Below are 21,279 nucleotides of genomic sequence, written 5' to 3'. Positions count from 1 at the left end.
CATGCGTGACCTGATGAAGCCGGCGGGAAAAGACAATTGACCCAAAGAAGGTGAGAACAAGAGAGGGTACCGGTCACCGTGAACAAGGGGCTGACTTCCTTCTGAGAAGGTACTTAGCGACCATTGTCCTATTGTGATTTCCCGATCTGCGGATGTCTATTGACCTGCTTTTGGGTGTCTTCCTGGGTTACCGGTTGCTAACGAGCTTGACCGACCTACTTACCGCGCGCGGTGTACGCTGGACATTTGAGGACCCTCCTCAATTCGAATGGCTCGTAATGACGACTCACCATGAGTGTGCTAGCTCTTCCCTACCTCATTGTGCTGATAGCGCTGCTGATGCCGCGAGGCCTGCATACGGGTCAAGAACACGATCCGATAGACGCCTGCACAGCAGGAGTGTGGCGCAGCGACTTCTTGAACATTGTGCTGACCTCATGGGCAGGTCCGCGCGCACTGACAATGCAATGGCAATGAGTCGTGGGAATAGACGCCCGCGCTATTGTCCTAAACCGGCGTCGACTGGGCTTATGTCCGGCATGCTTGGACCCGCCCGCGGGCCTTTGAGGAGTATAAAACCGTGGGTTCCTTCTCCTTATCCGCACTCAGCTTCTCAGAACTAGCGCCTACCCACCACCCCGTCGAAACCATCCCCTCGACATAACTACAGACAACATGCCGAAGTACTCGACTGCCAAGTCCGCTCCGTCTACCAAGTATGTCGGGCAGTCAGTTTCGGCCTCGTATATGCTGATCTCATTTCCTCATAGACATCCTTACCGTATCATATCAATGCCCGGAACGTCGACCGTCCCGGTCTCTCTTCCTTCACCTCTACCTACCGCCAAGTCGGCCGGCCCATCGAAGAAGACCCCACGCTCCCGCAAGGGCCAACCCCGTATCCTCAAGGCCGCTCCCCCACCCCCACCCGGCGAACACTCCGTCTACCGTACAGAAGCCCAGCGCTTCGAATACTTGAGCACCCACCCCTGGATCGCTGCCTTCTCCGTTGTCGGCGCCAGGTGCGCGGCCTGCCGCCGCCGTATCCTCGCCGACATACGGACGAAGGGCAAGTACGTGGTGCCGAACTTCACGAGACATATCGACGAGAAGTGCCGCGCGCGGCGGGCGATTGAGGAGGGGAGGAAGCCGTTCCCGGAGGAAAAGAAGGGTGAGAAGCCGTTGGAGACTGACCATCGGAAGGGGAGGCGGGGGTTGAGGTTCGAGGTCTTTGCGGGTGGGGCGCCGATGCCGGGGACGATCTTGGGGACGAAGGAGAAGGCGAAGTGTGTGAAGGCGACGAAGAAAATGGACGTGGATGAAGTCAACCTCTCACAGACCGCGACGCAGGTGAGTGATACTTTGTTCACTCGAGAACCTCACTCACGACTCTTCAGTCAACGTCGCAAGAATGTAAACGAGTCTCCATCAGCGCTGCAAGTGTGGCGCGCACACCTTCCCCGCCCGTGCTCCCGGTGGTCATCGACTCGCCCGAACCCGCGCCGCAGCATTCTCAGCACGCGCCACACTACTCTCAGGCCGTGCCACACTACTCCCAACCGATGCCACAGTACTCCCCACCGCCCGCCGTTCAGCTCCTGCCTCCGCGGTTCCGCATGAGCGCCGCATTCGCCGATCACGACCTTACTCCACCATCGATGTCGCAGGCCGACTGGGATATGGACTCGGAAGATGGGTCCGACGACGAGCACGCGTATAGCGCACCCGTCGATGTTCTTTACAGGGTGTCGGAAGAGCGCTCGACTGCACGGGCATGCCAGACGGGCATTGACATGGCTTGATACTCTCTTGATTTATCTCTGTATTTTCTGTATCCTCTGTATCCATACCTCTCTACCCACTGTATCGCTTTATTTCGACTTGTATTGTACTGTGTCGGTCACGTTGCTTGGGTTCTTCCTTCAAATCTAATGGACTTTTCGTGTTTCTGGGCCTAGACTTTCAGAATGGGAATTAGTTTCGACGCATAGAGTCAATCTACCCGGACTGTTACCAATCTGGATGAACCCATTGAGCGTGCAGTAGTGCTCGACGCTGGTTGGCCGCAATTCACCAGGGCCTCGGTGCCGAAGCCAAGCCGACTTGCCGTTCGGCAATTCCCGTCGCTTGAGTAGCGAGTCACGCGCGTGCTCCAGAGCTTGGACCCAACGTTGATCGCTCTAGCGCGTACGCCGTAACGCCCCCCTTCCATCGTGAAATGCCAAAAGACACCGGCGCCAAACCAAAGCGTTCTGCTAATACAGTGAAGGCGGAGCGCCCTGGTGCTCCAGTCGAGCGTGAGAGGACAAGCTGCCCGTGGTATTGGACATCGAAGAGGACGGCCAGTAATTTGAAGAAATTCCCACTAGATTCTCGCCTGGTGTGTGACTGCTGGAGACTGACGTCTTCTATGCAGTGCGATAGACCCAGCAGGGCTAAGCGCCGGTCCAACCTAGCGTCAGCGGGCTTGCGCGCCAAGGCCGAGGAATCATCTTTGACCTACGCGGAGGGCTCCTCTTCGAGGAAGACAAGCCTCATCATCGCTCTGTATGCTCTTCGACCATGAGGCTATCGACTCCTGACCATCTACCACAGATCGACCTCGTTCTCCGACGCCCGAACGTCATCGCCCGCAAGTTCATCGGCGACGACATTGTGCTCCTCCACTGCAAATGCATACACGACGCGGACCATATTCACCTTCAATAGCGAGACGGGAGTCCCCTTCCGCGCCCCAATACGACTGAGATGATATTCGAACTATAAGGCCGTCTGAACCTAGGCCCTGTAGACTGGAACGGCCATGGGACGCCTCTTGTGTATCGCGCGCACATCTACAAGCGGGGGTCGTGCGTGCTTCGCCACTGGGGGCGCGACGTGTGGGAGTTTAGCACCGGCGTTTTGGCTATATTCTGGAGAGTACACGAGGTGCGTGCCCTCGTTTGTCGTCACATTGTTCTTTCCCTAGCATCGTCTGCAGGAGCAGAACAAGGTGAACGCCTGCGTATGCAGGTATAAGTGTGCGACACTCACGCGATCTTCTAGGAACCCTACAATCAAGAGGCCTGGGACGAGATCATGGAGCATATAGAATACGGCTTTCGCAACCCTGTCGAGGCCGAAGTCAATGTACTCGTCCATGCCGGACCCAGCCTCATCGGTGCAGAGCCGCTTCCTGATGGCACAGACCCCTGCGCCTACCTACTGGAGCATCTGTTCCCGCGGTGCGATGTATGTGCTTGACACCTCCGTTCACCTCGCTCGCGGCTTACAGATCTTGCTCAACAGCTCGAGACGGCACACCAGCTCAGGCAATGCAAGCGCCGCACTGGCAAAGTGTACCGCGCTTAAGTCCCATAGAGTCCTGCTATCGCGCACGGCTGTATACCTTGAGCATCACGACTTGATAATGACACTCATTTTCGACGTTACATGCCGTCCGTCAACACGCCGAAGTCACTATCAAATCAACGCGCACGTGCCTGCAGCCAAGATAGAGCTGCGTGTCAACAAATCAACCCCCGGGCCGAAGCGCGGGACTTCTCACGTCGATTTCTCTTCTCTGACGGTCGAGAAGGTCGCCCAGAGCCCTTTATCCAAGAAACCCACCTCTGCCGTGCGCGATGCACGTCTGATTACGGCAGTGTAGCTCCTATGTATCGATTCTATCCAAGTCAATAAGCCCTCAAAACTTATTCCGCACTTGGTCGTCGACGAGGACGTCGTATTCGAGCCCGGTCACTGCACATACAACATGCAACCCGTTCGCCTACTACGCGGGCCCTTTCCTCGACCGAGAGTGGTCGCCTTCGAATTCACCGATAGCCTCATATGGAGCGCTCCCTTCGGCAATCCCCGTAGACAGTTTATGTTCGTGTTCAGGCCCCGACGTCGTCGAGTTCCGAGGCGAGAGGATCTGCTTCGAGATAACTCGCGTTGGCTGCAAGGCAGGTACGTTTGAATGACGTTACTCATGCGCAGTCAGCTGACGGCTTTGACGCAACACGAAATCGAGCAGGGCCGAACGCACTCACACCACCCTACAGTCCACCGGCTTTCGCAGTCAAGCCAAGAGCTCGGCTTCGATCAGCGCGGACAGCTCACTTCCTCGACAGAGACGGGTAAGCCGCGCCTCTGCACATACCTTTGGTTATTTACTGTATCTTGTGCTGACTTTCCATCGCAGTCCTATCTCGCAAGAGACGAAAGCAAGGCCGAAGCGCGGCCTTACACATTATATTATTACTGTACAAAATAGATGCAACATGTGTCGCAAAACAAGGACTCCATGGCTTGAAGAGCCGCGGTGGCAAGCGGGCAGACTGTGCCACAAGGACACATATCAGTACAAGCATATAAAGATGGATGCGCGGTGCTCGGCGTACCTCTAGTGGACCAAGGGTGCGATCAGACAGGAACATTATGATTACCGGGTCCAACCGCTTGACGAGCCATCTGCATCTGGGGATAGAAAATCTCCCAGATCTGGCCGCCGATTACGACATGGTAGACGGGGCCCCAGGGTAGAATGTAGGCGCTGAGCATGGCATTCCACTGTACCGGCTGCCAGAGGCCCTGCCCGTTTTGACTCGTGATGCAAAAAGCGGCTAGAGGCGGTGGCACGGCAAGATAGGCGTTCTGCCAGAAGTAGACTTGAAGAGCCCCGTTGACCACTTGAATATGATTGGCGTGAAATTGTACAAGGAGTCTTCCAAGTTGGTCGGACACGAACTCGGCCGTTAGAGCGTGGAATTGAGGGAATCCCGGGATCGCCATGATGCCGACCCAAAGGCGTCGCCGATTAGGCCCACGGCAGGAGATGCTACCCGCGGGATTTCGCATCCTGACGGGAGGGCGGCGCATACCTGTGGCAAGCTGCGGAAACATTGTGTTGTCGATAGTCGAAGACACGGGGCGAAGTGGGAACAGTGTTGGAAACTGTCATTGACTGTCTTCTTATATGGCGCTGGTGCGGCGATCGGCAAACAGGGGGAGGTTAGAATGCCGGAGATCATTGTATGTCATGCGGGGACTTCGGCTATCTGGATTCTCGACATATAGGGTATAGTCTCCATTGTGAGGCCATCAGGCCAGTGCTTCGGGCCAAGGGTCGACAACAAAGGTTGCGACAAACGGGGATGTTGACTGCGGCGTAGCTTCGTCGGCTAATTGTGGCATTGCCACGAACATATGGAAGCGAAAATGCAGACAATTACGAATCCACGATCAAAGAAACGGTGTTCAACTTTACACGTGACTTAAACGCGGCTTCCGTATAAATACTGTTCAAGTCGCGCGTTCTTGCACTTCGACCCGAGCCAGCATGTCAGGGCAGTTTCCCTACTCTCCGTACTTGGATCCTCGCATCAACCAACTATGGCCGTGGTGCAATGCTCCTTTGACGGTATGGCGGGCCATCAGGAAAAGGCCTTCCTGACTCGGGATGCCCTCGTGTTGTCTGGTACACCTCCGAGGCAGCCAGGGCAGTGCGGGCACTCAAGAAGTGGTCTACACGGAACATAAAACCTGAGAGTGCCTGAGGCTTCCGAGGCCTGCGCACGTGTATTACTTTTCCTAGGCACAGTGTCGAGCAAACAGTCGGGTTCGTCGGAGGTCTGAATGCCAGCGAGGATGACGCAAGCAAATATAACAGTATTCAGTATGCAATATATGTGTATACAAAGCTCATCTATATAGGACAGTGGGGACAGAATGTTGAGAACAACGATACGACAGGGAGGAAGGCCTACTCCTCATCAGCCTCGCCGACTGAGGCCTCAAGAGCGTCAAAGTCAACACCATTCAGGTGACCAGCATCGGCAGTAAGATATCCATCGAGAAGATGAAGCTTGCCAGTGTCACGTCTGTCAAACGTTAGGGTACATACGTACAAGGAGCCAGTAATGACATACAGTATCATCTTGAGGAGCTTGAGCTGCATGAAGGCGACGAACCGCGGTGCCTTGACTTGAAGCTTATTGAAACTTGTGAGATGACGCACGTACCTGGGCGGGATGAGTAAGGAAAGGGATAGCGGTAGGAGACATACGATTCACGGCCAGCGTCCTCGGAAAATGGGATGGGGTTCAGCGTGCCAGTCGACCAGGACTTGAGAGCAAACTCGACCTGTCACGAGCGTCAGCAGATATCCACCTAGTGAGCAAAACACCATACCTCGGCCCCAATAAGAGCGAACATATTTCCTGGAATGAGTTGGTCCTGGATCATGAGACGAGCACCCTCACGATTGGCCTTGCCCTTGCCGAATATGGTCTGGGCAACGATGGCCTTGACGATAGGTGCTTGAAAAGGTTCCTTGCGAGCACACGTCCGCTTCTGGGTCATGGATGAGCAAGCAACACGAAGCAAGAACCCCCCAGAGACGTACCTCAAGGTCAGTGTCCCCATACAAGTACCGCATGTCCTGTAGAAGCCACTTGACAGCATCGACAATCTCATCCTCCGTCTTCTCGCCCGGAATATGATAGTACGCGTCGAGGAGGTCCTTGGTCTTGGCGTAAGTCTCGCCACGCAGGCCCATGCCACCGTATGTCACCTACGAGGCCGGATCAATATGAAGATATCGAACACTGTACGAACGACTTACAAACTGGATCAGCGCTTGGAAGACAACAGGATCAGCCTGCGCGCGCTCGAGAGCATCGCGCAGCATCTCCTCATTTGGTCCCGCTGCCTTTTCGATCGCGCGGATGAGCGCCTCGAACGCAGCATTCTCACCGGGGAAAGAGTTGACGTTGGCGGTGGCGGCACGGTCTTCAGACTTGCCCGTCGTAGCGAGGGCACGTGTGCGAGGCGTGAAGAAGCTCTCGGTCACCTTGCCGGGCTTCTTGACCTTCTTCGGTGTGGTGGGGGCGACCTCAACAAGCTCGATCTGTGTTAGGGATAAGCTAGCGTGGATGGCAGTAATAAGACCGACGCACCCCGTTGTCATCTTCATTGTATGCACAGCCACTACGCTCGGCGCTCTCGTCACCATCATGTTGAGCATCTTCATCGAACTGCAGGTCATTATCGGGCACTACAAGGACGGTGAGTAAGAAACTTATACACAAGAACACCGCACTCACCCTCCTCGTCATCAACAAACATCGCATTGTGGGCTTGCAGAACCTCAAGAGCCTCATCGACCTCAAGCCCGAAGTCGTCGAGCTCATTGGGGATAGTGTTATTGCGCGTTTTCTTGAGGGGCGGCATGTCAGAGAGCTCGCCGTCGTCCGAGGCCTCACGGTCCTCTTCCTGCTGCATCAGGCTGTTGATGCGCGCTTGAACCTCTACAAAAAAGACGTGAGCGTACGCCTGCAAGCAGTGGGACTGACATACCTGCTGCCTGATTGGACTTCGCAGCTCTAGCAGCAGCAACGGCAGTCGCGACCGTAGATGCACCTGTAGATAAGTCAGTGAGATTCAGCAGCGATGACCAAAAAACACACCAGATGCGGCACGAGATGCGGACTTGGCTGCCGGGGCGCGCTTGCTCGCTGCATTCTTGTGCGCGATGATGAGTTCGGCTTGCTTGGCCGTGATGGGAAGAGCGCCAATGGCGGAAGCAGAGGACATAGCTGCCGTAGCAGAAGCAGTACGTGAGGCGCGAGGCGCCGGCGCTTTCAGCGCGGGAGCCTTGCGCTTGCGACCGTTGGGCTTGGGATCGGCACCCGCAATGGCGGCGGCGTGCTCCTGGGCCTCAGCAGCAGCACGGCTTGGCTGATGGGCGCGTGTAGACTTGCGGGAGGACATAGGGGATGATAAGTACGATGGGGGTTGCTCGTACTGTGAACTGACTCGCCTTTTATACTTAAACTTGATGTTTGTCGTGTTGCGATCGGATGTCACCTGTCAGCACGCTTGTTGCTGCCAAGTGGAGGCTACCCTGAGGGTTGCTTGATGGGACGAGGTGGCCAGGGCACACCAGGGCATAGTGAGGGGGGTCGTGTTGCAGCACAGCACCAAAAAAAGGACGGTTCAGCTGCCGGTGGCTACAAGCGCCACTAGGCAGGGCGATCGGGTGGTCGAGAGCACGGTGTATGCATACCCGACTGCTTGCGACCTGAATTTGCGTCAATCTCTGAGACAAGGAAGTATAACCAACGCGACGCACCAAGCGATCGTGTCCTCATTGCGATGAGTTACGAATGAGGGGCCGTGATGACACAGCAAGCAATGAGAGGGAGATAGCGCATTTGGGTGTTGGGCGGGAGACGCAGGACGATGCAATGGTCGAGGACAATGAGGAGTTCCGGCGTGGGTGAAGGCAGAACGAGAGCCGCGCGGTCGCTGACTACGTGATGTCACACTTTTCGTGACTTCCGTCACACCCGCAAACAAAAGGTTTTGCTGGTCTTGTACGAGGTTCCTACCTCAAAATAGTGGCTGAGGAGCTTTTCTTATAGGCTAGGGATACACACAAAATCAAAAAAACTCATGCAAAACAGGTTTGGCACTGAGAAATAAACTGGATCGGCGTAGGGACTATACTGCGGCAGAGCAGCCGCGCGGCAATTCCCACGCCCTGACACGCGTCCTGCGCGCAAGCCGTACGGTCAAGTCCCTTGACTTCCGCTCAATCATCTCTCTCCCATCCGTCTCGTCACTCCGCCGCCGCCATGCCAGCCATCGACGACTATACATGCCCTGCCTGCAAGACAATATTTGATACAACACACGGCAGAGACTCGCACCTTCGGCAGTCATCGAAATGCTCTTGGTATCGTGCCGGCAAGATCGCGGAGTGGGCCGCCTACACCATAGAAGAGCTACGGGATGAGCCTTTAGAGGATGTATCACGTATTGTACTCGATGATCAAGACTTATTCCACTTCATTCCACCCACCGTTCTGCCCAATGCTCCCCCTTCGGCGCCCCCTACCGATGTAGACATCGGAGAAGCTGGGCCAGGCCCTTCCACGCAAGCGTACCGGGATACCCTATCCCCCGAGCCGGACCCTGACCTCTACTCACGCATCATCGACGAGGACACAACCGCCGGTCATGTCGTTCGAATGGCTGACAAGCTGCATGATCTCTGGAGGCAGCAATTCAGTGCTGGCGGAGGCTCAAGTCAGGATGATGGGACGCTTCCCTTCACGCCTTTCGCATCCGAAATGGACTGGCGGATCGCGCACTGGGTCATTACAGACAACATCGGGCATGCTTCGTTGGATCGGCTCCTTGCCATCCCTGGGGTACGTGGCTAGCCCAACTTCTCGTCGCTTTGCTAACTGTAGCTCCAGGTCTGCGAGTCTCTCGGCCTCTCCTTTCACAACACTCGATCCTTGCATCAAAATCTCGACGAAATCCCACTTCGCGCCGGCTCCTGGTCCACGAAAATACTCCGCTTCCGGGATCGCCCCGACGACGCCCACCTTATCCGTATGCGCGATCCCGTCGAGGCAGTGCGGAGCCTCTGGGGGGATCCTACCCTTGCCAAACATCTGGTCTACCGCCCGCAGAAGATCTTCGACAGTGCAAAGCGCGACAATCGCTTCTTCTCTGAGATGTGGACAGGCGACTGGTGGCATACTATGCAGGTACGTGTACATGCCCATGTATCTCTTTGCAAGCTCACTGTCACCCAGGGTCGCCTTCCGCGTGGCGCTACTGTCTGCCCCCTTATCCTCGCCACAGACAAGACCCAATTGACAAACTTCTCGGGCGGAAAGTCAGCATACCCGGTGTACCTCACTATCGGCAACCTCCCCAAGTCCATCCGCCGCAAGCCTAGCATGCACGCGTGCGTTCTCATAGGGTACTTGTCCACCGACAAGGTCCTCGGCACCGACCTCTCTGAGAACGAGACTCGCGCGCGTGGACAGCGGGTCTTCCACGAGTCGATGCGGGTCATCCTCGAGTCCCTCGTCGCTGCCGGCAAGGAGGGAGTAGAAATGGTCGGAGGCGACGGGCAGGTCCGCCGTGTATATCCCATCCTTGCTGCATACGTTGCGGACTTCCCAGAGCAGTGCCTGGTCGCTTGCTCGAAGTTTGGTACTTGCCCGAAGTGTCAATGCCCGTCCGACAAGCTCCAGGGCCCACCAACTGCGCCGCCACGCACCCCGAAGTGGACGACCAACGTCATGGAGGAAGCAAAAGCTGACTCGCCCACCGCTGCGCAGTACTATACCCGCTGCATGGCCCGTGACGTCTCGGGTGGGGTGTACGTCCCGTTCTGGGAGGACCTCCCTCACACCGACATCCACACTGCCATCACCCCCGACGTTTTGCACCAGATCTATCAGGGTGTTTTCAAGCATCTCGTCAGCTGGTGTCAGATCTGCATTACTCCCGAGGAGCTCGACCGTCGTCTTCGCACCCTCCCCCCCTCCTTTGGTGGCCGACATTTCGAGAACGGTATCTCAGCTTTATCACAGGTCACGGGCACAGACCGCAAGCATGTCGCGCGCGCTCTCCTCGGGTGTCTCGTTGGCGTCATGCCTCCGAGGGGAATCCGAGCGTGTCGTGGTGTCCTCGACTTCATGTACTATGCTCAGTACAAGTCCCACGACGACGCGAGCCTCGACGAGATGCAGCGGGCTCTCGACATGTGGGAGAGCAACAAGATGTTCTTCGTCTCGGATGTCCCTGTCCGCGAGCATCTGAATATCCCCAAGCTCCACTCGCTCCATCATTATATCTCATCTATTCGCCTTCTTGGGACTACCGACAACTATAACACGGAGATGTTTGAACGCCTGCACATCGACTTTGCCAAGCGGGGATGGCGTGCATCGAACAAGCGCAATGCCTTTCCGCAGATGGTTGCCTGGCTCGAGCGTCAAGAGAAGGTCATGGCCTTCGAGCGCTACCTCACCGCTGTCGAACCCGAGCGACCCATCGCGGTGTTGCGCAAGAAGAGGAAGCTGCCGGTCACTACTGTCACCCCTCTGAGCTTCTCCGTCGCCAAGTTCCCGGATCGTAAAGCTCAGAAGCTCGTATCTATCGAGTTATCTCACGCCGCACCCGGCTTCTCTCTCCGCCTCAAGCAGCTTCTCAATACCCTCATCCCGAACCCTACCTCCGCCCGCCGTGCATCCACCTTCACTCTGCCCTTTGATGCTGTCGACGTCTTCCACCAGTTCAAGGTATATCCCACCAGCGTCGACTTCGATGATGACGAGGTGCTCTCGGAGACCGTTAAGGCCACACCACGCAGTCGGGAGAAGCCTGCCCGGTTCGATACTGCTATCATTCTACAGGCTGACACGGCTGACTGCGCTGGTGTTGAAGGTACGCTCTCTGCGTGTATCTCTTGATCATCACTGACACTGTTTAGGTACACGAGTCGGACGCGTGAAGGTTCTTTTCACGCTTCCTCGCACCCTTGACATTCTTGGGCCATGCGACGCACCAGCGGCATGGCCGAAGGGCCCCCTCGCCTATGTCGAATGGTTCACGCCATTTCGGCAAGGTCCTACTGAGCCGCATGGCTTCTACCTCGTCAAGAAGATGGACCCAGGTGGTGATGGTTTTGTTCCCGGCGCTATCGTTCCCCTCTCCAGCATCCGCCAAAGCTGCGCTCTCACCCCTCAGTATGGCGGACGCCTCGACATTGCTTCGCAGGCGTTATGGACTTCGGACAATGTTTTAGATAAATGCGAGTCATTTTTAGTTAATAACTGGCAGTACTTGTATGCGTACCGTACTATATGGTAGTACCCTATATTACTTCAGATTCTAATGACCTTGATTTGGCCTAGTAAGCCCTCGCGTGTCCTCGTCCATAATCGAAATCTGATGCTGCGCTGAAGCAGCCTCGAGGACCCTATAGGGCAGGCCCGGGTGTCTTCAAGTATCCTACGATGCTCTGATGTGACTTACATTTCCCTAGGTTGGCCTCGCGCCAAAGCCTTTTTCGTGATGTGAGGCCTCGGATTTTGCCAGACGGCAGTCTCCATGATGCTAACGCTGAGCATAACAGAAAGCGCGAGTCCTTCAAGATGTAATCTTGCCCAATACCGATGTTCGCGCTATACGCGTCTATCTAGACGATAGGTTCTCCGTTTTATACCTTGCGGCACCGGACGGCTATCCTCTGGCCAAGGCAGCTGCCAAAAAATTCCGGATGGACACTCTTCCCATCGGTGGCGAAGTCGAGCCAGTGGGACGCGCCCGTGCCCCTGGTCTTCCTATTTTCCAGCTGTTTTATCTTTACCCTGGAGTTCGATATGCTCTTTCTTTGCGGAGTACCGGCGAGCTGAAGTGGGGGTTTGGGGACCCCCATGAGTTAGTCGACTTCGGTACGGTATGTGCCTGGAGTTGCTATCCCTTCAAAACCCGTCTGACTTGACATTGGTCATTGTTCTGCAGTTCCATGATCCAGATCATGTGTGCGAGAACATACAGCGGAATATGGAGGCCGATCTACGTAGAATCCTGGCGGATGCTCGAGCGGGATACCCAACCGCACACAAGCCCTCGACGCTACCGAACGGCCAGCCAATTGTTATGTCGACCGCCCCAGGCTTCATACCCGTCGTTGCGCAACTCTATGCGACGGCGCCAATACCATTTCTCTCGCATTCTTTGATCTTCGAGGTAAGTCCTGCAATTCGCTCGCGCTTGATTGCCACTCAATGAATTGCTAGTATGCCCATGCCCCAACTATATGCTACAATTATAGGCGGCCGTCCACATTGCCCCTCTTCGGTGATGATCGAATGGAGTACAAGAAGCTTGGGGCCAAACAATGGCAATCGGCCTCAAAGCAGAGCACAGCTCTCATATACGAGCCTGGTCCTTGGCATATGTAATCTACAGGGTTCAAACAGCTTGCAATGCGGAATGCGAGTTTGGGTATGATATGATATACAATACATTCTAAATACGCGCGACGGGGCCTCCGCTGATAGTCATGCCCGATAAACCTTGCCCGTGCGGCGCTTGTATTCTCTGAGCTGATGCGTTGATTCGAGCTGTCGGGCGTGATTAGTCAGGAGCGCTCGAGACGGTCAATGGCAGGCACGTACATCGCACCGCGGGAATAAATGCTCCGGCAGGTAGGCGGAGGGATCGGGTCCGTAAGGGAGCGGCTCGACGCCGATGAGGTTAGGTCCAGCGTGGACGAGTACGTTGACTTCGGCCTCGATAGGGTTGCGAAAGCCGTATTCGATGTGCTTCATGATCTCATCCCACTTCTTGTAATCATAGGGAATCTGCAAGATGGAGGTAAGTGTCGCGCGCGTCAAGTCGCGTAAGTCGGTATTCACCTTGCTGAGTTCCTACAGGCGTCGTCAGGACATCTATCGAGGCACGATAGACGAGGGCACACACCTCTTGTTCTTTCCAATACGCAGCCCAGTCGTCGGTGCTATACTCCCATACATCGCGCCCCTTGTGGCGCAGTACGTACGACCCTCGCTTGTAGAGGTGCGCGCGGTACACTAGAGGAGTCCCATAGCCGTTCCAATCCACCGGGCATCGGTTGAGACGGTCGTATAGCTCGAATCCCATCGCTGCCGTGTTAGGACGCGGAAGCGGGGTGCCGTCTCGGTACTGGAGGCGAATTTGGTCCATGTCGTGCATGAGTTGGAGGCGGAGCATCACGATCTTGTCGCCGATGAACTTGCGCTCGAGGACTTTGGGGGTTTTAGCCGTGAAGTCGATCTGAAAACCGAGCAGATCAGCATATGACGATGTCTACTCGTTTGTAGGGACGCACCGGGGGGTCAGACGAGACAAATCCTGACAGTGAGGAGCTCCCCGCGATATTCGCAGAAGAGCGCTCGGCCTTGAGGCGAGAGCCCTCGCGCTTTACGGCGGGCGTACAGGCGCGCTCGGCCTTGGCTGGCCTCTCGTACTGCGTCCGTACAGTCAGCACTCTCATACAGTCCACGAGATATTTTAGGTACGCACAGGAAGCGCAGCGCGCGTGGTTTTCTTCGAAGCAGTACCCTTCTCCGTAATGCTCGCCTTGAGGGCAGGTTCAGCGATGGCCTTCGCGCGGGTGTTGTCGCGCTTGTTGATGGGACGCGAGCGCTCTGCCGTGGTAGCTGCAATGGCGGCGCGAGCCGACTTCGTAGAGGTCACTTTGGGCATGCTTTCGACGGGTATGAGTGGCGAGGTTGAGGGGATGATGAACGTTGGAATCAAGTCCTGATGCACGCGTCGTCGAAATGATCCCGAGCGTGCCATGTGGCCATGCCGGCGGGCCGGAACGGCCTTTGTCAAAGCACGTGACTGCAACGTGAGCGCCTCGCCCCCCGCCCGTTATCGTGTGCTCTTCGCGTGCCTCCAGAATTCAGTTCTTGCGAGTGTGCTCGTCAATGTCCCAATGATTCGTGGTAATATCTGGCAAATCGATTTCGACTTGAAAGGGGTGCAGAGGTCATCCCATTTCATGCGTACAGCGGCGGCCAGATCAATTGCGCGCTGCCTTTTTGGGAAAAATCGCCGAGGCGGGTGCTGGGCGTGGTCGGAAAAATCCAGCTCCTTCACAGAACGGTAGAGCGTAGCCAAAAACCCCCCAATACGAATTTTGAAGCGAAACGGTCATGTAATTCGTGAGATATGTGCCGTAGATTACCTGAGAGCGCGCAGTGCCATATGACGCATGTCGGCACATTTTACGAGGATCACGGACGCTCTCCGGCAAAGTTGGTATGCAGACGGGGGTTTTAATGGGCGCTCTACCGTTCTGTAAGGTCGCCGAGACCCGCAGCCTATGCCTAACGCTCGCCTCGGCGATTTTTCCCAAAAAGGCAGCGCGCAATTGATCTGGCCGCCGCTGTACTTGAATTGAACCATACTGTGGCTAAGTGTATGGAGGCAACCGTCACGGTCACGACGGGCCGGTTGCGTTGCAGGGGTCATGGGTCACGGTCAGCTTTCTGACCTCGGGACCTGCCAAATATGGCAATTTTGGCGCCAAAAATTGTCGACAAGTCAATATTCTCGCTCCGGTCACGGTTCCCCGACCCCTGGTTGCCTGTCCTGCGCCTGTCACGGTCCCCATCCGGTTGCCTCCATACACTTAGCCACAGTACGCTTTTCCCGGTGATCTGGTCCGGCTTTTGCCGGAGTGGCGTCGGTACAGATACCACGTGCATCTCAACTTGATTCCGACGCCCATCCTCAACGCCACTCACCGCTCGCCAATATGCCCAAAGTCACCACCAAGTCTACCCGCGTGCCCGCAGCCAAGGCCGAGCGGCGTGGCAAACCCAAGACAAAGCGCGAGGCTGCTCGTGTCAAGGTCGAGCACCCTTCCACGGCAATCGCGGTGGTCGCGGACAGCTCCTCGTCCAAGAGAGCCACGACAACCGCGGGCCCCGTACGTTTGCTCAAAGCAATGCTAACTCTTATGTACTGACTTGATCTACAGTCGACGAAGCCTCCTAGAGTGATCGCGCGCACATTCATCGACGATAACATCGTCTTGTTGCACTGCGAGTGCAACTACAACTCGGAGACCATATCTCTGCATAATCGCGACGGCCTCCCGCTTCCCCGCCCCAACGTCGTCGGCTTCGAGCTCATCGACCGCCTGATACGGTCCCCCGTGGGCTGGACTGGGTTTGGTACGCCATACGTGTACCAAGCGTCCGTTATGAAACGAGGCTCCTACATGCTCAAGTACAAGGGCCGCGAAGTCTGGTCGTACGGTCAGGATGACTTGGCTAAGATGGAAAGGGAAAACGAGGTCAGATATACCCGCTCTCGCATGTCCACCTTGATGCTGACTCGCTCAACAGGAAGCTAACGAGGTCAGTCATCGTCGAGAATGTCGTATCTACTATCCATGTATCGTGCTGACATCCTTAAGACACCCTACGACATGGACAAATGGAACAGACTCATGGCGTTTTACGCCGAGAAGGTGAAGGTAATCAGAGAGCTGGATGAAGACCGAGTCTTGGCTCGATTTGGCAATAACACGATTGCATACGACGATCCTAACGAAGAATTCTATCCCGAGGAGTTCTTTGTTCGGATGGATGTGAGTCTCGTCTGTCGAACTCTGCCTCCTTTTCTGATGAATGGCTAGTCCGAGTTGACGCACGAGTGGAGAGAGTACAAGCGGCGCACTGGAAAGGCCATGCAGTATGGCCCTATGCCGGTAGTCAAGTCATAGATCTCCCCTTGCCCCCATATGTATTTTATGTCTCGATTGATCTGGGCCAGTACTCCTTAACTTTCTATCTTTACTTGCTTTTGATCTATTCATTGCTATGCTACTGCATGTACACTCTATCCACCGTTACCGAAGACCCCATCGTACTTGAGTGGCCTTGTGTGACTACGCGCTCGCTGGCTTCTGAACCCGCAGCGCACGGGTCAAGATAGCCTGAAGAACTCGAAATGGCAATCAGATAGCTTTGAAACGACCTTGTTGGACTGAGGCAAGCAGGGTACGAGCCGCGTATCATCGCCCGGAAATGGAAGCTCAAGCGTTTGGTCGCCGGCACCGAGGATTGATAGCCGCTCCCTCGCGTGGTCGTCACGGGGACGCATGCATCGGAGCTTGCTCCCGACGTTCACTCTCGTTCATGTCCTTCACAATGTACTCGCGTGTCGGGGGCTGTCCATAGAGTCACCCAGGGATACAGATCTATCCTTTGGGAATAAAGCGAAAAAGGGCGGAACTTCGAACGCCATGCCCGGCAACTAATCATGATGGCCATCCTTTGTGTTGAGCCGGTCAATGGTAGCGATATGCCACCGGTTATGGTGGCCTGAATTTTCCCAGCAGACAATGTTGGCCTTGTGCTGAGCGGGGAAAGTGAACCAAAGAAAGGGAGGCGCGAAATCAAGTTTATCGCGCGTGTTCTCGGCAAAATCATGCTGCGCACGCACTCTGGTCATGAAATGCTTTGACGCTTCGTTGCTGCGTTCGGAGATAGATCCTATTGCGCTGACATAGCTTTGTTCTTTGTCTAGGCCACCTGTCATAGCATCTTTTAAAGGCGCGTTGACCGAGGATTCCTCACCTAACAACCCCTCGCCATCCAGCCACAGCTCCCCTGTTCGCCACAACGCAGCATGCAGGCTCGGAAGTCCAGATCTGCCCATGCGGCCGCCAGCGACTCATCCTCCTTCAATCGACAGTTGTTGCGCTCCGGTGGCAACGTCTTCGTCGGTATCTGTCCACTCCCAGCATTCCCCCAGTTCCATGCCTTCACGGGTGAATTCATCCACTTTGGGGATATCGTACTCGTACACTTCCACCAAAACCACATCGAACAACACGACGGGGCGATTGGGATTGCTTTCCACCGTTCGGTAATGTTAACGATACCACCTCCTTTCGCGCACTTCCGCATCGAGGCGCAGAACTCTGCTGGCGAGTGGCAGACAATTGCGTTCGACCAGAATCGAGCGGCCTACGTCATGAAAGCACTGTGCCCCGAGTATCGCATCTTCGTCGAGGACAGGCTCTGGGAGGTCTGGCGTCCTGAACTGTCCATGGCATGCGCGTCCGTATAACAGCATGCGCTTTGACAACCTTGCTACAGTCAGTAGAGCTTGTGATTTTGACTTCCCTGCTGATCGACCTCCAGTGGCTGCTTCGCCGTACTATAGGTGCCACGGGCATACACGGGCGTGTAAACGTTCATGTAGAAAGTGTCTGTCGCGATACCTGTAGTACTTGTATTTCTATTTCCCAAGTCAGCACTATTCAACAGCTACATTTCCTCCAAAGATCCCGCATCTCGCTGGCACTGCACTGGCAGTCCTGAGGTGGCATGCCGAAGTTGAAGTTCGACTTCTGAGGGACCGGCCCGATCATCCGCCTGCGCCGATCGATAGCCTCGGACCCCGCGGCACCTGATTTTTTCCTCCATCCCCGCAGGCTGCGTCCCCCTCATCACTTCATCATGGCTCGTAGCGCCCACCGCTTCAACAAGCCGAAGCCCCCACGCTCTGCGGCACTGCCTAAGCAGGCCAACAAAAATGCAAACGCAGTCGGCTACGCCAAGCGCCAGGCCCTCCGCTCGAAGCGCAAGTCTCGCGACGACGACGTATACGAATATGCCCCGGAGAAGAAGGGGGAGCGCCGCGCAAAGATCAAGATGGACTTTGACCCTGAGGAGATCATGGACGTGGGAGGTGCGGAGGAGAGGGAGGAGCTGCGCGCGCGTCTGATCGGGGAGAACTCTGATGAGGAGGGCGGTGTGGATAGTGAGGACGACGAAGAGATTGAGAGTGACGACGCGTTCGACGAGGACGATGATGACCGGTTTGCGGGCTTCTTCACGAAGAAGACGAAGAAGGTGCGTAATATGCCTGGTGCATGCAGAATGTTGAGGCTAATATATTCCTCAGACGAAGAAACCGCGGAAGCAGGTCGAGGTCGATCTCAATGAGGACTCGGACGAGGAGGGGGGCTCTCATTTCGAAGGGGACGACAACGATGAAGATGAGGAAGAGGAAGAGGAGGGAGACCCCAATGAGTTCTACGACATGCTCGACGTCCTCGACGGCGTCGCGAAGATCGAGTCCGGGAGCGACGACGAAGACGAAACACCTGCTCAGGACGATGCCCCCTTGAAGTCGCGTCCTCCCCAGTCCGCTTTCGAGAGCGAAGACGATGAGGACGAAGACGAGGATGCCGAGGAGACTGGCGCTGACGATGATGAAGACGATGAATCTGTGGATGACTTTGCTCCATCCGACATGGACGAGGACGCTCCCGAGGGCCTGGAAGATCTCGCGAACTTCGTTTCCACCCTCGATACATCATCCGGCACCAAGCGCAAGCCCGATGCCGACGACGACTCTGCCCTTCCTACCCGCCCTGCTAAGCGGCGCATCCTGCCCGAGCGCACCGAGGCAGGTCCTGAGAATGAGTTCCGTGCAGCCACTACAGGTGCGCCACCTCGCATGCATATGTATGGGACTCGCTGACGGCGCATATAGGCAGCAAAATCGGCCTCGATGATCTCCTTGCCCCTCTCGCGTCTGAGTCCTCCTCAACCCTCCAATCTCTCAAGCAGGCTGCGAAGGCGCTGCGTCCCTCAGTCTCGTCGTCGAAGCGCAAAGCGCAAACACTGTCCGCACCCCTCGCTCAGCGAGCGCAAGAGCGTCTTGACCGCGAGGCCGCCTATGAGCAGACGAAGGAGGAGGTGGACAAATGGACGGATACCATGAAGCGGATACGACAGGTGCGTGCTGCTACTCATTGTACGGTGTCTGCATGCTGACTATATTCGCTTCGTAGGCGGACCACCTCAGCTTCCCCCTGCAACGACCGACGCGAGATGGAGAGAGTAGCTTGGTAGCTAAGTTCAAGGTGCGTACTGTGCATGTACATACCCGCATACTTACTGACATCACGTTCAGCCTACAACTGCACTGGAAACATCAGTCGATCGCCTACTCAAGACGGCTGCACTGCGCGAGTCCGACCTCGAGCGGACCGAGGACGCCATGCTCGAGGGCCAGTCCGAGCTCACCGTCGAAGAGGTCGCCGAACGTCGCGCGGAGCTCCGCAAGATGCGCGAGCTCATGACCCGCGCCGAGCTCAAAGCCCGCCGCGCGAATAAGATCAAGAGCAAGGCCTACCGCAAGCTCCAACGGCGCGCCAAAGATAAACTCGCCGCTGCGGACTCGGATGCTGAGATGGACGATGAGGATCCCGAGGGGCAGGCCCGCCGCGATCTCGAACGTGCGCGCGAACGCGCGACGCTGCGTCACAAGCATACGGGCAAGTGGGCGCGGGCGCAGAAAGGGAAGCACGACGACAACTCGCGTGCGGCGATGGAGGAGATGCTGGACCGTGGCGAGCGGTTGAGGCGGAGGATCGAGGGGAAGGACTCTGATGATGACGAGTCGGATTCCGATGAGGATGAGGACGAAGAGGAAGGCGAAGTGGATCCCGAGACTATCAAGCGCCGCGCGTTCGACGAGCTTGCGGGGCTCGACGCGAAGGGGAAGGAAGCGGAGGAGGGGCAGAGCAAGGGCGCGCGCGCAGTCTTCGAGATGAAGTTCATGAAGGAGGCGATGGCGCGGAAAGACGCCGAGGCGGCGCGCGTCGTGGACGATTATGTGCGCGAGCTCGGTGGCGCGGGCAGCGGCAGCGAAGACGGGGGCGAGGGCGAAGCCGGCCAGGACGACCCCAGCGGCGTTGTGTCCCTTCGCCAAGGCGGTCGCCTCAGCTTCCGCCCGGGTGTCGCTGCGTCCGACGCGTCGAGCGTCACGCTCAAGTCGACCGACTTTGTATCTCCTGTCGACGAGGGCCCGTCTCGGTTCAGCGCGGACGTCGCAGACGAGGAGAACCCCTGGCTCGCGCCGCGCGACACGGCAGCCAAGGCGGCGCGCAAGAAGAACGAGGTGGTGGTGAGCAAGGACAGCAAGGCGCTGGACAAGTCGCGCGCCAAGATGGAGAAGCGGGCGAAGAAGCGGCAGGTGGAGAAAGAGAAGGCGGTAGACGAGGCGGTGGTGGAGATCGACGTGACGAAGGTGTTGACGAGGTCGGCGGACGGGAAGGAGAAGACGTCGAAGAAGGGCGAGATGGAGGCGGTGAAGGAGAAGGAGGTGGCGGTGCCTGCAGCGGCGAGCGCGTTCGACTCTGAGGACGACTCGGAGGATGAGGTTGATCTGCAGGAGCAGGCGCTGCTCAAGAAGGGCAAGAAGAACAAGGGTCCGACTGCCTTCACCCAACGCGACCTCGTCGCGAAGGCCTTCGCGGGCGACAATGTCGTCCAGGTAAGTTCATCCTCTTTGACCATCTTGGCCTGTACTCACATTCACCCCAGCAATTCGAAGAAGCCAAGCAGGCCGAGGTCAACGCCAACGCGCCCAAAGAGATCGACACCACCCTCCCCGGCTGGGGCTCCTGGGGCGGGGCCGGCCTCAAAAAGCGCACAAAGCCCAAGTTCGTCAAGCAGATCCCCGGCGTCGCCCCCGCCGCGCGCGCCGATGCGGGGAAGAAGCACCTCATCGTGAGCGAGCGGAAGGACAAGAAGGCGGCGAAGTACCTCGTCCGGGACCTGCCGTACCCGTACACGAGCGCGGCGCAGTATGAGCGGAGTATGGAGCGGCCGCTCGGCGCGGAGTGGAATACGAGGGTGGGCTTCCAGCGGGCGACGCTGCCGAAGGTGGTCAAGAAGGTGCGTGGTTTGTATTGGGGGACCTCCGGAGCTGTGGCTGACGGGCGATATAGATGGGCACGGTCATCGATCCGTTGGAGAAGTTGCATTCTTGAGGGATGCCTCGATTCTTCCGCATCATCCATATCTAAGTTATGCTTTGGTTGTGCAATATATGTATGTCAAGGTGCATGCGATAATATATTCTGGGGGTACTGCTGGTGCAGGCAACAACAAGTAA

The 21,279-nt window shown here is 56.6% G+C and overlaps 9 protein-coding genes across 9 annotated transcripts; 6 read left to right on the top strand and 3 right to left on the bottom strand.

Annotated features, from left to right (window-relative positions):
- Window positions 1–675: 675 nt before the first annotated feature.
- On the top strand, window positions 676–3,351 carry SCHCODRAFT_02598814 (uncharacterized protein; the record flags this gene model as incomplete). The annotated part of the gene is made up of 10 exons (XM_003037718.1): window positions 676–728; window positions 771–1,350; window positions 1,398–1,745; window positions 2,270–2,380; window positions 2,417–2,547; window positions 2,596–2,636; window positions 2,792–2,928; window positions 2,969–2,992; window positions 3,046–3,231; window positions 3,289–3,351. The coding sequence occupies 10 exons, from the start codon at window positions 676–678 to the stop codon at window positions 3,349–3,351; spliced, it is 1,674 nt and encodes a 557-aa protein (XP_003037764.1).
- A 1,056-nt stretch (window positions 3,352–4,407) lies between these two features.
- On the bottom strand, window positions 4,408–4,887 carry SCHCODRAFT_02666269 (uncharacterized protein; the record flags this gene model as incomplete). Its single annotated transcript, XM_003036354.2, has 1 exon — window positions 4,408–4,887. One exon carries the CDS (start codon window positions 4,885–4,887, stop codon window positions 4,408–4,410), a length of 480 nt encoding a protein of 159 aa, XP_003036400.1.
- Window positions 4,888–5,746: 859 nt separating this feature from the next.
- On the bottom strand, window positions 5,747–7,755 carry SCHCODRAFT_02666268 (uncharacterized protein; the record flags this gene model as incomplete). Its single annotated transcript, XM_003036353.1, has 10 exons — window positions 5,747–5,864; window positions 5,892–6,005; window positions 6,050–6,126; window positions 6,175–6,336; window positions 6,389–6,556; window positions 6,608–6,892; window positions 6,942–7,039; window positions 7,089–7,292; window positions 7,342–7,404; window positions 7,452–7,755. 10 exons carry the CDS (start codon window positions 7,753–7,755, stop codon window positions 5,747–5,749), a joined length of 1,593 nt encoding a protein of 530 aa, XP_003036399.1.
- Window positions 7,756–8,621: 866 nt separating this feature from the next.
- SCHCODRAFT_02498405 (uncharacterized protein) lies at window positions 8,622–9,530 on the top strand (the record flags this gene model as incomplete). The annotated part of the gene is made up of 2 exons (XM_050343074.1): window positions 8,622–9,200; window positions 9,249–9,530. Coding segments are annotated over 2 exons (861 nt in total), but the record flags the coding sequence as incomplete, so codon positions are not given.
- Window positions 9,531–9,574: 44 nt separating this feature from the next.
- Window positions 9,575–11,722, top strand: SCHCODRAFT_02574250 (uncharacterized protein). The gene is made up of 2 exons (XM_003037716.2): window positions 9,575–11,238; window positions 11,285–11,722. Exons 1-2 carry the CDS (start codon window positions 9,741–9,743, stop codon window positions 11,662–11,664), a joined length of 1,878 nt encoding a protein of 625 aa, XP_003037762.2. The 5' UTR covers window positions 9,575–9,740; the 3' UTR covers window positions 11,665–11,722.
- A 231-nt stretch (window positions 11,723–11,953) lies between these two features.
- SCHCODRAFT_02574246 (uncharacterized protein) lies at window positions 11,954–12,658 on the top strand (the record flags this gene model as incomplete). The annotated part of the gene is made up of 3 exons (XM_050343863.1): window positions 11,954–12,253; window positions 12,319–12,546; window positions 12,597–12,658. Coding segments are annotated over exons 1-3 (468 nt in total), but the record flags the coding sequence as incomplete, so codon positions are not given.
- On the bottom strand, window positions 12,577–14,095 carry SCHCODRAFT_02747178 (uncharacterized protein). The gene is made up of 5 exons (XM_003036352.3): window positions 13,864–14,095; window positions 13,670–13,807; window positions 13,282–13,614; window positions 12,978–13,229; window positions 12,577–12,923 (listed from the first exon to the last, which is right to left on the bottom strand). Exons 1-5 carry the CDS (start codon window positions 14,044–14,046, stop codon window positions 12,861–12,863), a joined length of 969 nt encoding a protein of 322 aa, XP_003036398.1. The 5' UTR covers window positions 14,047–14,095; the 3' UTR covers window positions 12,577–12,860.
- Window positions 14,096–15,075: 980 nt separating this feature from the next.
- On the top strand, window positions 15,076–16,222 carry SCHCODRAFT_02620893 (uncharacterized protein). The gene is made up of 5 exons (XM_003037715.2): window positions 15,076–15,280; window positions 15,332–15,649; window positions 15,702–15,713; window positions 15,773–15,946; window positions 15,995–16,222. The coding sequence occupies exons 1-5, from the start codon at window positions 15,107–15,109 to the stop codon at window positions 16,079–16,081; spliced, it is 765 nt and encodes a 254-aa protein (XP_003037761.1). The 5' UTR covers window positions 15,076–15,106; the 3' UTR covers window positions 16,082–16,222.
- A 767-nt stretch (window positions 16,223–16,989) lies between these two features.
- SCHCODRAFT_02687239 (Utp14-domain-containing protein) lies at window positions 16,990–21,270 on the top strand (the record flags this gene model as incomplete). Its single annotated transcript, XM_003037714.2, has 8 exons — window positions 16,990–17,423; window positions 17,801–18,221; window positions 18,274–18,817; window positions 18,868–19,112; window positions 19,169–19,240; window positions 19,291–20,655; window positions 20,706–21,059; window positions 21,113–21,270. The coding sequence occupies 8 exons, from the start codon at window positions 16,990–16,992 to the stop codon at window positions 21,152–21,154; spliced, it is 3,477 nt and encodes a 1,158-aa protein (XP_003037760.1). The 3' UTR covers window positions 21,155–21,270.
- Between the last annotated feature and the right edge of the window lie 9 nt (window positions 21,271–21,279).

Source organism: Schizophyllum commune, assembly GCF_000143185.2.
Source record: "Schizophyllum commune H4-8 unplaced genomic scaffold SCHCOscaffold_5, whole genome shotgun sequence".
NCBI lineage: Eukaryota > Fungi > Basidiomycota > Agaricomycetes > Agaricales > Schizophyllaceae > Schizophyllum > Schizophyllum commune.
The sequence above is the reverse complement of the archived record's forward strand: the minus strand, read 5'-3'. Positions and strand labels throughout refer to the sequence as shown.

What these genes read in the sequence shown, in the direction of transcription:
- SCHCODRAFT_02574250 (XM_003037716.2), top strand. Translation starts at nt 9,741, where the DNA reads ATGCACGCGTGCGTTCTCATAGGGTACTTGTCCACCGACAAGGTCCTC. An exon ending in TGACTGCGCTGGTGTTGAAG is followed by an intron (nt 11,239 to 11,284) that starts GTACGCTCTCTG and finishes GACACTGTTTAG; the next exon opens with GTACACGAGTCGGACGCGTG.
- SCHCODRAFT_02747178 (XM_003036352.3), bottom strand. Translation starts at nt 14,046, where the DNA reads ATGCCCAAAGTGACCTCTACGAAGTCGGCTCGCGCCGCCATTGCAGCT. An exon ending in CCACGCGCGCTGCGCTTCCT is followed by an intron (nt 13,808 to 13,863) that starts GTGCGTACCTAA and finishes GTACGGACGCAG; the next exon opens with TACGAGAGGCCAGCCAAGGC. An exon ending in ATTTATTCCCGCGGTGCGAT is followed by an intron (nt 12,924 to 12,977) that starts GTACGTGCCTGC and finishes CACGCCCGACAG; the next exon opens with CTCGAATCAACGCATCAGCT.
- SCHCODRAFT_02620893 (XM_003037715.2), top strand. Translation starts at nt 15,107, where the DNA reads ATGCCCAAAGTCACCACCAAGTCTACCCGCGTGCCCGCAGCCAAGGCC. An exon ending in CCACGACAACCGCGGGCCCC is followed by an intron (nt 15,281 to 15,331) that starts GTACGTTTGCTC and finishes CTTGATCTACAG; the next exon opens with TCGACGAAGCCTCCTAGAGT. An exon ending in AGTTCTTTGTTCGGATGGAT is followed by an intron (nt 15,947 to 15,994) that starts GTGAGTCTCGTC and finishes ATGAATGGCTAG; the next exon opens with TCCGAGTTGACGCACGAGTG.